This window comes from Atractosteus spatula, chromosome 15 (genome assembly GCF_055471065.1).
Source record: "Atractosteus spatula isolate fAtrSpa1 chromosome 15, fAtrSpa1.hap1, whole genome shotgun sequence".
Taxonomy (NCBI): Eukaryota; Metazoa; Chordata; class Actinopteri; order Semionotiformes; family Lepisosteidae; genus Atractosteus; species Atractosteus spatula.
The window spans coordinates 23,694,883-23,710,975 of NC_142720.1; the positions used below are offsets into that span (position 1 = coordinate 23,694,883).

The 16,093-nt window shown below is 37.6% G+C and overlaps 1 protein-coding gene across 1 annotated transcript in view; it reads right to left on the bottom strand.

Moving 5' to 3' along the window:
* The window catches only part of khdrbs2 (KH domain containing, RNA binding, signal transduction associated 2), a 104,391-nt gene extending 93,456 nt beyond the window's left edge, over positions 1–10,935 (bottom strand). The window contains exon 1 of the mRNA XM_088933984.1: positions 10,706–10,935. Within this exon, the coding sequence (XP_088790110.1) occupies positions 10,706–10,814 (109 nt within the window). The 5' untranslated portion in view covers positions 10,815–10,935. The remainder of the gene's footprint in view (positions 1–10,705) is intronic.
* Between the last annotated feature and the right edge of the window lie 5,158 nt (positions 10,936–16,093).

The window sequence follows — 16,093 nt, forward strand, 5'->3', positions numbered from 1 at the left end:
ATCACCAGATTGTAAGAATACAACCATTTGCAAAGATCCTTGCATAGTTTTCATATTTTGTTGCTTTAAAGTAAACTGGATTTGTTATATACACAACCTACTCCATACATTCAAAGCAAAAAAGAAGGAAGTAAATAGACAAGTAATATGAAAGGAAAATGGAAAAGTCATGATTGCCTAAGTATGCAAAATATGCTCTGGGAAACCTAAAATAATTTTAGAGCTAGTTCCAGGTGCAGCAAATTACCTGAATAAACTTCATAATTAGAGGAGTGGCCTCAGTCTGTTTTTGTGGTTCACATGACTTCACAATAAATGCAACTTGTTTCTGTAAGATCCCTCAGTCAGTTAACAAATGTCAAGCAGAGATTCAATCATGAAGACCAATGAGCTTTTCAAATAATTCAGAGATAAAATTGTAGAGAAGCAAAGATGAGAAGAAAGGTATATAAAGCGATCAGAAACACCGAATATTTATACACCACCCAAACACTGCCTAGATCTACTGTATCTGTTGCTCCTAAGTGAGCAGCTGGGCCAGGAGGAAATTGGGTAGGGATGCAACTGTGAGGCCAGCTGTGACTTTGAAAAAGTGATACTGGCAAAAGATTTTGTGGTGGGGCAAAATTGGAACTTATAAATCATATAAATGCAAAGCATTACAACTGACACAAACCAGAGGGACTGTCACTCAGTCACTTAATGACCATGCCTAATGTAAACCATGGTACCAGGATCATTGCATTATAGTTCTGCTTCTCACCAGCAGGGACTACAAAGCTATTCAAGCCTGAGGGGAACATTCTTGATGGACAAAAGTACTGGCAAATCTTAGAGGAAAACCTGCTTCAGATCTTAAACGTGGGCAAAAAGTCATCTTTCAGCAGGACAAAGCAAAAGCTCCAGTAAAAGCTGGAGTAGCTTAAGAATAAGAAAGTGATTGGCCTTGAGCAGCCCACTCTAAATTCTGACTTGAATCCTATTGATCTATGGAAAGACTTGAAAACTGTTGTCAACATGTGATCCCCAGGCAATACGAAGAAGCTTGAGCACATCTGCCAAGAACAACAGGAATACTTGTGCATGGCACTGAACGTTTGTGAGGTGACCATAGACAAGGTATTTATAGATATTCTATGTTAATCATTTAAAAGAAACAACTTTTGGCAATAACACGCTAAGTACTAACCCTGTGTGAGCTATGTGTTATAAATATGATTATGATTAATTTCAAAACAGAGATGTTGAGAAGTAAGAGACTGGCATAATTAGGAATCAGGTCTGGGATTGCATAAGAAATAGGAGACACTATGGATAGAAAATGAACTATTTTGCTTCATCCTTATCAATGCCCTGAGCTCCTGTCCTGTGAACGGTTACTGCAAGCCATTGTTCCAATCTCGTGACCTCTTGTCCTTAAAACGTGCTTAAAAGAATTTTTTACTCAAGGGCTTGGATTGTCAACACTGACATTCACAGGCTGAGTCAATGCAACACTCCAGTCCACAAAGAATTGTAGTACAAATCTAAACTCCTGCAAAGCAAAATGACATGAAAAATTATAGATACTGGATACAGTATCACACCAATATCATGTTCTCTTAGTACAAGACCTGCTAGTTAAAGTGGAAGATGATCCAGAAATTTTAATTTCTGTGAGCAATCTATACAAGAAGCTGTCTTTCATCACCGATGAACATGCAATTCTTATCTCCCATTTGACTTCAGTGCGCTTCATCTAACCTTGTAACAGCATTATTTATTTAACGGCTGAGGAAAAAAACACCAAAGCACTGTCTTCCCTGCCCTGGTTCTTATCTGATACCACTATAGTGCTTTACACACACTTGGAAATCATTCTGATTGTTAAGGAGGAGCAACAAACTGAAGGGAGCATTAAAGTGATTTTGGAAACTCATATATCTGAGAATACAATTTGGAGTGTTTGTTAGATGCTCCATGGGTGCTTATTAAGACCAGAACTTTGAAGTTAAATTAAAGTGATTACAAAAAAACACTTTATAGTGAATCATTGATTACAAAATGCATTTTACAAAGAAAACAAAAGGGTTCAAGTTGAAAGGAGGTCTTCAATTTCAGATTTCTTGTTTAGTTGTAATTTTGAATATTAAGTAAAGGCAGTCAGTCGTATGTTTTGAATTGATAAAAAACGGTCTAATACAGTTAACCTGGAATATGGCCAGTTCTCTAGCCCTGTGAATGTGAATGTCACAGCAGGAAGGTACTTGAATAGATCTGAACAGATAGGGTGTACTCTGATCCTCTGACACCTCGAATTGCTCATCAGCTCTATTAACAGATATTTCTGATCCAGATTTGTCTAATTTAATCTAATGCGGCTGTCTTTTTAATTATTTTGAATATTGTAATATTCATTTATTCAGTATGTATATTCTCTGAGAAACAAAAACACGAGACAAAACTCTGGCCTTTATATCAGAGTCTGAGCGTGTACAAAAGTACTTTCATTTCACTAGTGAAAGAGTCAAAATTAAAAGGTTGCAATATTTTCTCCAAAGTCTGCAAAACGTGATCACATCATTTTTGATGCTTCTAATTAAGCATCTCAAGGCCCACTTTTCTTTTCAAACTTTTGTTGTCTCAGAATTTCATTGATCCTCAACTTTGTATTTTTTTTAAAGTCATTTTGACTTAAAGAAGAAACATGGCATAAATGTGTGAGTTTCTACTCTGCTGCGATCCAGAAAATGTGCAAGTTAAAATGGCTTCAGTATCAGATTTTCCATCAGATATAAGGACTGATTTCCACCGTGTACTCCCAGTCCTAAGACACGTAAATAAGAATCATTCTAGACTTCACGGGCTGAGCTAGTTTCAGAGCTAGAACCATCATATCACACCAAAAGTCACCTTTGTTGTAGTCGAAAGGATTCTTAAATAAACTTCTAAAAGTTTTACTTTTGTAAAGCTCTGTGATTCATGGTAAAAAACAGAAGTGAAGTTAATCTTGCAGGAGATACTGACAACTTCCCACAACTTGATACAATTACACGGTTATGCGAAAGGATTGTAGTCCCCCTTTCAGCATGAGCTGGCCTGGCTGAGGAGCAGTGTCCTGGACGTGGAGAGGGCCTCCGGGCCCCCAGGCCCCGTGGGAGCTGCTGCTGGGAAAACACAGCAAGGCCATGAACTGGGGATCATCTTCTTTGTCAAAACTTCATTTCTTAACGCCCTTAGTCCTCATCATCATCCACAGGGGTAGTGATAAAGTTCAGAAAAGGAACAAAAATCAAAGCTCAGGAGCTTCATATGTTTATATTTCAGTCTGCAAGGGGCCATTAAGTTCACTTTATTGAAAATTTAGTAACAAAATATTCAGATTTTCCACAAGTCATATACAGATAGCAATTTTCTGTCCATCCATGGTATTGTATTTCCTACAGAGTTTGGTAGTTTGCAAAAGGCAAAATAAGTACTCATAACTTCCTGTTCTAAAACAGGCTGTTTATATGGATTTAAACATTAACAGCATGATCTTGAACTGGGGGTTCCAGCCCGGTCCCGGAAAGCTGCTGTGAAACTGGAACTGTATCATTCCAGTTCAGCTCTCCGTTTCCCTGCTCTACTAATTATTTGCTTGAAAAGACAAACTTAGTGTTTGGTTCCTTTTCCAAGATTCTGGTCATTCTGGACCAGATAGATTCCGGTCATTTGAAAAGCCAGAAATCTGCTGGACTGTGATCTTCTAGGACGAGGATTTGACACTTCTGAAATAGACTAGCATAGGCCTCTTCCATAGAATTGAAAACAGATGTTTATTTGACAACTATAATTTCCACCTTGATGATCATATGAAAAAAGGGACAGTGCTCAAATCATAATCAATGTAATAACCTTAATGAAAAATTGGTCATACTAATTGGCATAAAGAACAGCTGACTGTTGTGAATCATAAATGTTTTTACAACTGTGGGCTGCTCAGGTAATCTACACCTTATGTTTGTGACATATGTTTTAAGACAAAATCTAATTTTTGGAGTTCTGTAACAGTAAAATAAATCAAGTAATTTTATCTGGTGTGAATTGTTTTCCTCACACAGCAGTTCTGCAATGGAATGCTCCAGTCCTCAGCACCCTTCACTTCAGCACAAAATGTGTGTAGAAAAAAGCCAGGATAGTTTCTGTTGCACTTTAACATGAACACCAGTGCACATGAAATCAATCGTGACTTTACAACAGAAACCAACAAAACATACTGTACAGCAGCCCAACATATTGGGTTATGTTGCTATTCAATGCTGAGCTGTATTCATGCCGATTTAAAAATAGTTTTAAAAAATGGCCTTGTTGTAGTCAGTGTTTTTAAGAATGGTATTTACATGTTTTAAATGCGTTTGCATTTCTTGCTGGTTATCACAGGTAAGCCTATCTCTATTACAAACATCTTCAAACTGTTGAAGATGAGACGAAAAAGATGAATACCTTTGTGTAACAGCACCACGGTCTGACGGTTGTGTCTTTTAGAAATTGCAATTTCCCTTTCTGCTGCGTTCACCAGGTCTGACACTGTGAACGGTAGCTTTTAGCCAGTTATCTGTGAAATGTTCGCACATGACCAGGCTTCTGAATACAATAAAGAGAGTCAAAGGAGATTAATAAGTAGCTCTTATGAGTAAATATAAACTGGCAGTCAAGCAATGATCCATACCTCCCCTTGGGCTATCTCAGTCCTTTTTCAATGCAACGCCAGTGTCTGCCAATTTCTGACAAATGGAATAAAACATCAGGGATGATTCACAAACAAACCAAGGGGAAAATAGTCAACTGCCTGCTTGCTGTAGTAACCTGAAAGATTGATTAATGTAATTTCTTATTTGCTGGTCTCCTTAATGCCAGGTTAAGAACTTGTTCCAGCTGGCGCAAAAAGAAAAAATCAGCGAGAATTCTTACAACTACTGGGTGCAGTGGAATAATAGTGAGATGGTGGAAGTTAACTTTAAAATAATGCACATTATAACCTAGGCCTTCTATGGAACGTCTGTATAGGATACAGTATTTGTTAGTCCTTCAGATCACAACTGGATAATGTCACTTGGAACCAGTAAAAAAAAAGCTTTAAAGATATTTTGCACATTTGACAGACTCTCTCCACAGGTTTTAAAAATGGCCAGCATACTACACCATAATCTGAATGTGTCACCTAGTCACTTTGGGTTTTCTGAAGAGCACTAATGAAAAAATTGAATATTATCCTCATGATCATCAGAATCACTCTCTTTTTGCCATTGCATTTGACTGTTTTTGTCTCATATAGAAACAGTGTACTGTTTATACTATTTATTTAATGGTGCAGAGACTGTTACCCAGAAAGAATACAGAGGTTGTATAGTTGCTGTATCTAAATTACGAATATTATCTACATCAAAATGTACAAATGCAGTAGTAAATTAGAGCACTCAGCTGGTCCCAGCGACATAAACTAGGTGATTCATAAATACCCTGCTCTCATCTGAAGCTGCAAATAGAAACAAAGAAACAATAACAATATTTTTTGGCAGTGTTGTTTTCCAAACATGCTGGCCCAGAGCATTATTGTGCTGCTGAAGTAGAACTCGCTTGTGTAAGGATTTCCCCAAACACTAATACAGTCAGAATGAATGAGAGATGCTTCACCTCAGGTAAAGCTCTAACTACATACAGTAAATGATTTATCACTCTACTGATTAAATTTCAAGCACCACCAAGCAATTCTTTAAACCGCTTCTATTTTCTCTGGGTTTTTGAAACAAAGCACACATGTAATATATTTTAAATGCTGTTTCAAACAGTACATCATTATTATACATGTTTAGAAATGAATGGTTTCTAAAATACGTGTTTAATGAATTCAACATGCAGGGTAGTATCTAAGTATCTAAGTATCAGCAGGCCTGTCTCAGATGAAAGTTAAAAATGTTAGAACCACTGCCAATGGCTTGTGGTGTATTTTTCTTTTTCTGCAAATGAAAACTAGCATTAATCCTGCTTGTGTACTTGAGAGAGGAGGTGGAGGAAAGAGGATTTTGCTCTTGCTTTGCATTGTGTGCATCTTACAAACAGTGCCAGACAGATGGAGCCCGGAAGCTTTATACGAGAACAAAAACTCATCTGGGTATAAAGTTTGTGCTTCGAGAAAGGGGAAACTGGGATTCAGATATTTTAGAAGTGTAATAAAAGAGGTTTAAGACTTCAGTTCTGGGCATCATCCATCTACCATGATCAGAAAACCACTCATTCTCATGACAGTTAATGCAGAGGCATAGGGCAACTGGTCCATTACAGGGTTCACAAACACATGTACTCAAGTATGCAGGACAAATAAAATGCACTAATTTACGAAGCCAGCATGCCTGCTGGAGGCCTGGGAAAAAAATGGTGGATAAAGTAAAAATGTGCAAATTCAGAAAACACAGTCCCAGTCCTAAATCGAATCTAGGACCCTAAGAGTTGCAATAACCATCACACCATAGTCAAACACATCTTAATTGGGCATTACAAATATTAGGATATTTGCTGAAGTCATTTTTTTCATTAAACATTTCTATCGTTATATATTGCCAACATTATTTATGGGAGACGTAAGCACTCATCTCTGGGGAGAAATGGAAAACGATCCTATTGTTATAGTGTGCTGGTGCTAATACTGTATGCTAAATATCAGTGATTACGACACACATACAATAATAGGTGTTTCACCAGCTTAAAAGTGTAAATTAACATCTGTTTTGTGATCATTCAAAGGTCCCTCTCTACCCCTCTATTATAAAGACTGTATACAAGTTTTCTTTATATTTTTAAGAAGTGTTAAGACTACAGTAATACCGTACATTTAAAGACTGCATTTGCCAGTAAGTAGAGAATCCACTCTGAAAGGAAACTGATGCTTTTAAAAAGGAATTATTACATTGGAGCTTCATCCACAGATATGTTTAGTAGTCAATGTCGATTTACACACTCAACCCATATTTGCAGTACTATAAATTAATACATAAGAGAAGACATTATAGTATCAAACTTTATTCACTTCTACCAGTGAAAAACAGCTGTGCTGATTCCCTATCAAAAATGTCAGTTTTGTGTTACTTGATCTTGAGCTCATGAAGTATTTTAAAGGCAGTGAAAAAGCAGACCTAGAATCGCTAAGGTACGTTTGCAACAGTTGAGTGGTTCATTATCATGAATGAGCAGCGTTCACATATTATTCCTTAAACTATGCCACAAAAAAAATCCTTGAAGAGATCCCTCACTGCAATCAAAAACGAGGAGGAGAAACACCAAAGCAAACAGTAAATAATTGATGTTTGTGTGATCTGAGCGTGTGGAAAAAACGCCGATCTGCAGAGAATGCCTAGAGGTTCCTGCAGTGAACAAATAAACGTGTGAGTAATTAGTTGCAGGTCTAGCACCTGTTTTATTGTGTTTCCCTGTGCAATACGGAAATCAACAAAACGTGCGCTGCCTTCCACACCCCAACCTACAGATTATTTCTCAAAGGCACTTACTTTAATAACCAGTTTGATTAACCATCGCAACAGGTTATTACAATTCCTCCGCCCTTTGTATTTTTTTATTTTCGGTACTCCAGCTGCTGAGTGTGGACCCCATTTGGAATCCTGTCTGTATTCTAAAAAGTGCAGCCATTTATAAAACACACTATACAGAACATATCAACTGGCAAATAAACAGCTTTATTATAACTACACGTTTCAAAGTACACCAAATGGAAAACAAGAAATAGCCGATAATGGGCTACTTTAGCAGGTAGCTCAGTTAACATCTAGTTTTGAGCTTCTAGAGCACTCACTGGAGCATAAGGCACAAAAGCTCTTTTTGCCTGCCACTGAAATACAGGATATGTGTTTTAGATAAAGCAGAGCCCATGGGAAATGTTCAGCTGCTACTCACATTTTGCCTGTTCTGTATATGAAGTCTCCTTTGATAACCACATGTGCCAATTCATAGCAACTGAGGTCTAAGTAAGGACTGAACTTTCTATCTCCCAAAACACACGCACTGTTTGTGAAGAGGCTTTTAGCAACTTTGTTCCATGGTCTGGAATAAGATCTGTAATTACATGATTTTATATCCTCAAAATGGACTTCAAGTCAGTGCTGAGTAGTGGTCTGTAATCTGGACACATAACTGTAAGGAAGAGGGTTCCAATCCCAGGTGTAGCAGTGTTCTTGTACCCTCAAGTAAGGCAGTTTAATCAGTGTTCCAGTGTTGACGGTGCCTTCTGTATAAATACAGTAGGCACTCTCCAGTTATAAAGAAAAACTTTTCTTGTTATACAAAGGTTATTTTTATTAATATCGATTATTTTATTTCTGACAAATACTCCTGTTTTAAATAAAAAGTCAAAGCAATGTACTTTTAATAATGCAGAACTCTGCCACATTAAAATGAGCATCCTTCAGCGTTAGAACAACAGTAACTAAACACTAATGGAGAGAACAGAGCAGTCACACATTTGTCTCACCAATACCTATGTGCCTCTTTCCTTGGATTTGTGCCTATGGACCTGATGCAGAATGTCATACAGAAAACACTTTGTGCGTTGGGCAAGGTAGTACTTTGAGAATCTTGGATAACTCACCTATTTAGACAAGTACCTATATAAATATGCCATGTTTCTGCATTTACTGTCCTGGACCAGTAGGTGGCAGTCTTGAACCCGGACCAGATTTTCTAAGCCAATACCCCAATATGGTGCTAGTGTACATCGTGGTGTGGAGGGCTCTGTCCTTCAGATGAGACAGTAAACTAGGGTTCTGACTACTTGGTCTATAAAGATCTCATTCTACTCTTGCTAAGATTGGCCTTTCCAACTCTAGTGTCCTGGGTTAATTCCACTCTGAGCTTATACTATATTATGCACCAAACTTTCTCCACAATTCCAGTGATGAAGTGACTTCTCACTTACCCATCTGATCTACTTTGTAGTGGCCCTGATGGCACAGGATGGCAGCTCCTGGGTGGATGAAGGACTTTGTGACCGAATGGGGTTAAAAGTGCTATACAAATACATACAGTATAGTTATTTTTTACATTATACTATTTATGTTATTTTTATAGTATGTCTGTAAAACTGTACTACATCTCTCAGGGGTAGGTCTCTGGGATCTCCTTTTTATGGATAAAGGAAATTAATCATTTCTGATTAATTTCTGTTATTAATTTCTCTCACATCCATAATAGTACAGAATAAACATAAAATAAATAACTGATTTGAGGAAGCGAATATTTGGCCAGTAAATAAGCAGATAGGGTGCTTATCTTGGCATCTCTAAATGAACTATAAATCTCCGAATTAAAAAAATAATTTACCAATTAACAATCAATTGATAATCTTTGATCTTTGATGATTTGACACATAAGAAGTTTCCTGTCCTTTAAGTGTAGCAAAACCCCAATGCCAGTCTGTTTATTATAGTACGATCTGAAAATTGATTTGGTAAGGAATTGTCTTTTGTTTAATCCTCTGCAAAATTTCTCTCTTCCGTGTCTATGAAGATCGACAGTGAATATTGTAAATTAAGTATCGTAAATTTTTCTTGCTTGCATATCAATGACAAAGCGGGACTCCTGTGCTGAACTAATGTTCTTCCCTTTGTGAGTAAAACGGACACTGAGTGGTCAACTCTTTTGAAATCATTATTCAGCGCAATTTATCTCGTTATAGCTGCTGATCACAAACGAATAAATCAGTGAGTATTATGTGTGAAGGTTTTATTGATTATTTGCTTTTGGACAATAGATGTTGAAAACTTGCACTTTTACACTCTCCTTTCACTATGTCAAGAGAGGTGATAATAATGTTTTTAAAAGAACTACACAAAGATACGGATTTGACAGCACAGGTACAAGTACCGCTGCGAAAATGATCATCGTACATTTGCCGTCGATGAACATCACAAGATTATTCGTTTTCAGTATACAAGTAGCAACATGAAGATCGGTATAGTAACCAAAGCATGGCACCCCAGCTCGCGCTTCTTATCAAATTCATCTCATACCCGACATACAGTAGTTTACCTCATCTCATAAAGATACTAAACGGCGAGTTTTAGAATATGTCTTAGCATATATAAACCTAAAACATTTCTACATTTGAAATTCGGATCAAATGCAATGAACTCACTTTTTTTTTCAAATATCCCTCACAGTTGCTTATACAGTAATGAGAGCAGTCTAATAATACACTTCTTCACGTTTTTGTTTCACAAGTCCACATATGCCCCGTCAAATGTTTGTAACACGCACACAGCACATGCCAGGACACTCTCGTGGAAATGCTGTGATCGAACTGTCGCGACTGTTCTGAATTGAAAATCGGAAAAAAGGTGTCAGAACCGGCAACACCTTGTAGTAATGAAGGAAAAGCGCAGGACGAAAGCGGAGTCTAATTTTCCTTCTATTAGTTACATCGCCCGAAGATTGTGACACCTACTTCTGTGATAATTCCCATCGAGGGGCACCACGCAACATGAACTAAGAGCAAAATAACATGAAACCACATGGACCTACCCCGTAATTCCAAATCAAGGCTCGCCTCAAATTAGATATATTCCCAAATTTAAATGCATGTTTTATGTTGAGCGGCAATTTAGATTACACTGTTATTCAATCAGCAATACAATAAGACGGGTTAAAACAAATAAGCAAACACGAAAAAATAACTTACCTTCGGCTAAAAGACGCATCGCGTGTACAAATGAGGGATCCAAGCTATCTTTTTCGGCCATCAGCTCTGGTAAGTATTTATCTTGATCCATTATTCCTCGCTCCCTCATTAATTGGCACTGCTGGCGCAGGTGATACAAAAAAAGTAATCAGTCTCACAATATGCACTCGGGCTCTGCTATGCAATTCTCTTTGCAGCCACTGAGAGAAATGCCGTAACGAATCTCCCCCAAATGATCACTGTATGTATAAGACTTCACAGCTTAAAGCCCATCTCCCTCGCTCAGCTCGGCTCTCTCCTGTTGGATGTGGCCACCTTCGCTACTGGAGCGCTGCCTGCTTCCCGCCCCTTCAGAACATGATTGGTCATATCAAACGACAGACTGCATTCTCCGGCCACAACTGGTCGCGGCTCGGCTCCGGTGAAGTGACAGACAATGGATCTTCAGCACCTTTAAGCTGCTGTCCGTGGTGCTGAGCGCTCACTACACGTGGGGAAGAGATGGAGAAAGACTTCAGTAAGTGGAGGCACACATCATAATGACGAAATTATCATTATTATTATTATTCCTCCCACACTGTGAAGACAATACAACGATTTATAGATATGTAGTACAGAAATTGAGTTTATTAATCTAATCATTATTGTCCGCCCGTTATACTGAATATTCCTGTTGGTCAAATGCAGATTTTTTTCAAATTTACATGCAACATTGAATCCCCTGAACATCAAAGAAAAGCAAAATGTTTCAGCACGCTATTTAACGTTAAAATATTTTTAAACAATCCATGTAATCCATTAATAAATGTAAATTGTTTATTTTTAGTTATATCTCAACTAGTGGAGTGAAAATGAATTGATTTTATTACAATCGTTTTCAGTGTAGTTTTTATCTTGAGCCTCATGACCTCTTGTTTGGGTTTTTGAAGCATGTCATTGTCATTTACTACTATGTTTTATATTTTCTTCCTAAGGAATAAAAACGAGAAGGTTTTGAAGTGATTGTTCAAGTAGTTGATATTTCTAAAAAAGTGAATAAAGCTGGTGCTGAGGGAGTAAATAGTGTTTTACAGACTCAAACAGAAATCCTAGCCCATTTAGAAACGTCCTCACCTTCCTTACACGGTACACATTAATCTCCCCATGAATGGAAAAGAAAGCCTGTACACTTGCTTGCATTGCTAGGATCTTCCCAGAGACCTTGTGATGTGTTTTCTCCGCTGTGAGTGCTGCTCAGTTTAGTACAAGGATGAATACTAATCAATGGATTTGTTGTATGCTCTGCCTTGCCAAGATGGATTAGAGCATGGTGACAGTGAGTCTAGGAGATGCAAAAAAGCAATGAATTTTAGACCAGTCTCCATTATGTTTGCAAACATCTGTACTTTGTTTATCACATAGATTGATAGCATAGATAATGTTTTTTTCCCTTAAATGTGTGCCTACTGATATGCACTCTGCATATCTAACACTATGTAATGTGTTTATTCCATGCTGAAAAGAGAAGAAAGAAAACACAACTCAGCCTTCTTCAGGTGTGCTCACCCATGAATAAGTAATAAACCTTTACTTGTTCCTTTGCAGCCTGTGCATGTTGACGCAGCTGCCCACCTGAACTACGATATAATGTGTGATTCTTGTCTACGTTCAAATTCTCATCCAAAATACAGTGATATCCTTTAGGGAAACTGTATATTATCTCTATGTTTTAATAACCAAAATATTGCATTTACAGAATTATTTCTTCAAAAAAGACAAAAAAACAGAAATTCTCCAACGAGAAAACATATTTGTGGATTTATGAATGAAAGTAACACTGGGACATTCATTTAGAGGTACAAGAGTTATTTTTCTTGATATTCATATACAATTATTTTTGCACAAAAAAACATTAAGTTAAAAAGATAAATTGCCAAAAGGACTGCAAAATAAAAAAAAAACTGATAGAACTGTCCAGTTAAGGCCACTGTAACATCATTACTTTGACTATTTTTTCAAGGCTCACAGAATACACGGACAGACCATAGGTGATTCAGACATTCCAGAGGTCACCAGTTCATAGGCTATATTCTTTCTGGAAATTAATTTAAGTGCTGTCAATTTCTAATAGGCATTATACTGTATCTTCCAAAGTTAGTGACTGCACAAACAATTTCCATTCCTATAAAAAGAAGCCAAGTATTCATAGGCTTACAGAAAAAACCTTCTGATTAAATGAATCTCTGGCAATCTTCTACCCTCCCCGTAGTGATTCAATAGCAATTAGGACCTGAACCCATCTACCTACGCTCCAAGTACTTAGAAAGATGGTCAGAACACAGATGAGATAAGGGTGCTGATGCAGCCATAGCAGATAAAATCATGTTTTCTATGGCTTTATGTTTCATGGTTTGAATTGATAAAAATGGGCCTCTGTTCTTTTCTACTGTCTTTTATTTTGCCCAATTGATGACATACCAAAACTAATTTAAGACCGTTCATTTTACTTTAAATTAAATCTAAGTCAGAGATATTTAGATCGTTTGTTGCTCTTTACAAATAACTTATACCAACATAAATCTAAAGTCATGCAGTTGACGTCATGGCCCTTCACATATTAACTAAAAACGTTTGTCACTAAATGCCTATATTGTTTTGTTTTTGTGAGTTTAGGCTTTTAATCCACTGGGTAATAAATTGATGTCTTACCACTCAAAATTATCACTATGAAAGCTGAGCTAAGATTCATTTGAAAATATTCTTTTCTTACATATTGTAGTTATTACCAAACTGGCACATTTAAGCCTTTTGCATGCTGTGTCATTTCCACTTGATCTAGCGTTATTGCTAAGTTGAAAGCACTTACTGAGCTGATAGTGAAACAGACCACTCAGTTTCTAATTCTAGGACAGCCACCTGCTGCTTATTAATAGAGGACCAGGGCTTCCCGATGCATGAGCAGTTTGAAATTGATGGATGGAATTGAACCCGTAGGTCTGGACTTGTTTCCGTTTAAAAAGAAGAGAGAGGATTTTTGCTTCTATGCTTTGTCTTAGTCCATTTCTTAAAAGACAGTAGAACAGTGCCTAGATTTTTTAATCTGTACAGATGTTAATTGGGCATATAGCCAGAGGCCCATCCATTTTCTAACTGCTTTATCCAGTTCAGGGCCATGGGGGAGACAGAGCCTATCCCCTCAAGCAACTTGCACAAAACAGGATACATCTTGGGTGGGTCACCAGTCCATCACAGGGCACATACGTCATGCTCGTCACTTCAGATGAGTGGTGGAGAGAGATAGTATTTAGTCATTCAGTGCCAGCTACCATGGTAATTAATTTGACAGGAGTCTTGTACCACCTGGAGGCAATTATCCACCATGCCCACCTCAGGTTGTTCAAGACTACATTCCTGTAAGCTGTAACTTGGCAGTGCTCAAGAACTGTATCTTAGAGCTCACTGCAGGTTCTCTCTTTGTTTGCTTCCATGATTCTAGACCTGCACTGCCCTGACTTCGCTCTCTGGATTCTCCTGTGTCCCTTGGTCTTGAGCTTTGCTTGTCCCTGTTTAAGGCTGGACTGTCTTTGCCTGGACCACATTGCCTGTGCTCACCTTTGCCGCGATAGCCTGTCTGTGCTGCTTGCTGTAAACAACGTGTTGTGTGCTCATGCAGCTGCCTGCCTGATTGCCTGTGTTCATCTGTCTGCTCTTGGATTTATTTTATAAATATGTGTCACTACTTTATTATCCAAAAAAGCGACATATTACAACACAGACACAACCATGCACACATTCACACCGGGGCTAATTTGTCTAGAAGCCAATTCGCCTTCCATTTGTCTTTGGACTGTGGGAGGAAACTGGAGCACCTAGAGGAACGCCATGTGAACATGGGGAGAAAATCCAAATTCCATTCAGATAGCATCTCTGTCTGAAGTAGAGCTCAGTGCTCCAGCATTGTGAGGCCACAATGTTATCCACTCCTCTGCCGTGCCGCCCCAGATGAATAACACCTCTGTTAATGAATGCCCAATATTCAAGAGATGTCAGGTCTGTATTTATTAGTTATTTGGATTTCCCTTGGGATTTATGTAGCTTTCAAGCAATGTAATGGCAGATCGTGTAAAGTTTAAACAAGTCTTAAAAGCGTGGCTTCTTAAAATAGATGTGATTTTAACTGAAGTGTTCCAGTCATTGTCTGAACACAACCTTTACACACTCATCACAAAAGATATACAGTGTATCAATTCTGTGAAGGCTAGTGCAGTTCTCTGTGAGGTACTTGAAGCTCTCACAAATAAAAAAATCTGTCCATAAAACACAAAGGTATTGTGATACACAGCTTAAGGAAGACATGCTGCACACAATATAGTGACATCTCTTCACATGTGGTAAGGTTTTTCTGTTTGGTCTACACTTCATAGCAGTTATTTTATTGAGTCTGTAAATTTGAGGTTGTACTATAAAATGCATTGTTCTAATGAAAGGTACAATTTGCACTGTAAAGCAGTAGCTTTTTTATTACTAGTGGAACCAATATTCTCTTTTACCTAGTTTAAGTTCTTCTGTGCTTAATTAATTCCCTTTTTTGTACAGTCTCACGTGTGTGTGTTGGAATTTAGTCTTGTTGAGATTTTGTGTATGTCAATGGATAAACCTTGTATATTCAAGTCCTAATTCATTAATTCAAGTTTTTTTCCTGTAGTGATAGTGCATCCCCACTATCCCCACTATCACTACATTCACTTCACTGTACTGTTTTTCCAGGGTTCTGCCTGATTATAATTATATTTGGTGTAACCTGTTCTCTGTTTCTACCCCATTTCAAATGGACTGGCATGCAGACCTGAATTTTTATCTTTTCTTATCCACATATTGTATATCGTCTTTGCAAATAGGAGTGAAGCAGACTTAGCCAAATGAGCCACAGGGCCTAAAAGGATAATGCTATAGTCAAAGACTGAAAGTCATAAAGTTGGCAGATAGTATAGTCAAGTTCATATAAAAAACTAGACATTAATGAAGAACCATCAAGACATGTCATATAAAGATTTAAAAATTCAGAGCACAATTCTTGTTTAAAGTGGGCAATAAAAATTCAAGTCTAATTTCAATTAATAGCTTATGATATTATTTGCAAATAACTTATTTGAGCATTTCTGTTGTGGAACATGATTACATACTCTGGCTAGGAATAAAGACAGCTGGAAGCTGTAGGCTGTAGTTCTTGGTGGGTTAAGAGACTCCACACTTCCCCCTGGACTAAACAGTCTAAAAAATCAATGCCCCAGAAGTTTGCTGTGAACTTCCACCCACTCTCAGGACATTAAGAGCCTGTGGAAAGACTGCATTATCAAGAAAATCATATATCATACACAAAATCTGACTGTAATTTTTTCTTTATAAGTT